Raw genomic sequence first — 1,239 nt, 5'->3', positions numbered from 1 at the left:
TGTGTTTGTCTTTCCAGACCGCCTGCAGGATTATGTTGCAAAAGAGGAGGATTTCTCTGATCAGCAGCTCTGTGGACAGGAGAGGAATTCCAGTTTGGACCAAGAGGAACCAGAACCTCTGCAGATGAAAGAAGAGAAGCAAGAACCAGAACATCCCTGGACAAAAGAGGAAATCATTGAGGTCCCTATAAGTGAGCAGGAAGAGCAGCTTGGTCTAAACGAAGAGACTGGAGAAACAGGAGAGAAATCTTTCCCATGTTTGACATGTGGAGAAAACTTTCTTAAAAAAGAACATTTAATGGATCACAAGAGAACTCACGCAGGTCAGAAGATTTATGAATGTGTTTACTGTGGAAAAAGCTTAAGTAAGAAGTCGAATCTTGACAAACACATCAGAATACACAAAGATGAGAAGCCATTTTCTTGTACGATTTGTGGCAAAGGTTTTATTCTTAATGGTCGTTTGACCGAACACATAAGAACTCACACAGGTGAGAAGCCTTTTACATGTCTGTCCTGTGGAAAAGGCTTCACTGTAAAATCTGCTCTTAAAAAACACATCAGAACTCACACAGGTGAGCAGCCTTTCTACTGTACTATTTGCAATAAGAATTTTAATGAAATGCATTGTTTGACTTCTCACATGAGAATTCACACAGGTGAGAAGCCATTTTCTTGTACAATTTGCGGCAAAAGTTTTTCTCAAAAAAGTAATTTGACCCAACACATAAGAACCCACACAGGTGAGAAGCCTTTTGCATGTGTGTCCTGTGGAAAAGACTTCACCTCGAGTTATGCTCTTAAAAAACACATCCAAATTCACACAGGTGAGAAGCCTTTTTCTTGTACATTTTGTGGCAAAAGTTTTTCTGCACAAAGTCGTTTGACCCATCACTTAAGAACCCACACAGGCGAGAAACCTTTTACATGTGTGTCCTGTGGAAAAGGCTTCACCTTAAAATCTTCTCTTAAAAAACACATCAAAACTCACACAGGTGAGAAGCCATTTTCCTGTATTACTTGTGGGAAAAATTTTACAGAAAAATTTTGTTTGACCAGACACATGACGACATGTGAGAAACACATGAAACCTTGAAATGTAAAACTAATTTTCTTAAAAGTTGTTAAATAGAGGAAGGTATGTCCCCTAAAAAGGCAGTTGCGCCTCTGGGCTTCCCCACCGGTTCTTTTCCTGGGAGCAAGTTACTTACTACTCTTAACTCAAACTGGGTAAAACCA

General features: G+C 39.6%; 1 protein-coding gene across 1 annotated transcript in view; it reads left to right on the top strand.

The window, feature by feature from the left end:
* Nucleotides 1-1,233, top strand: part of LOC107080705 (gastrula zinc finger protein XlCGF57.1-like) — a 4,887-nt gene extending 3,654 nt beyond the window's left edge. Inside the window, exon 2 of the mRNA XM_015368911.1 lies at nt 18-1,233. Within this exon, the coding sequence (XP_015224397.1) occupies nt 18-1,096 (1,079 nt within the window). The 3' untranslated portion in view covers nt 1,097-1,233. The remainder of the gene's footprint in view (nt 1-17) is intronic.
* Nucleotides 1,234-1,239: the final 6 nt, after the last annotated feature.

The sequence above is a fragment of the Cyprinodon variegatus genome, unplaced genomic scaffold (genome assembly GCF_000732505.1).
Source record: "Cyprinodon variegatus isolate N-32 unplaced genomic scaffold, C_variegatus-1.0 Scaffold2240, whole genome shotgun sequence".
Lineage (NCBI taxonomy): Eukaryota > Metazoa > Chordata > Actinopteri > Cyprinodontiformes > Cyprinodontidae > Cyprinodon > Cyprinodon variegatus.
This window is presented reverse-complemented; position numbering and strand designations above follow the sequence as displayed.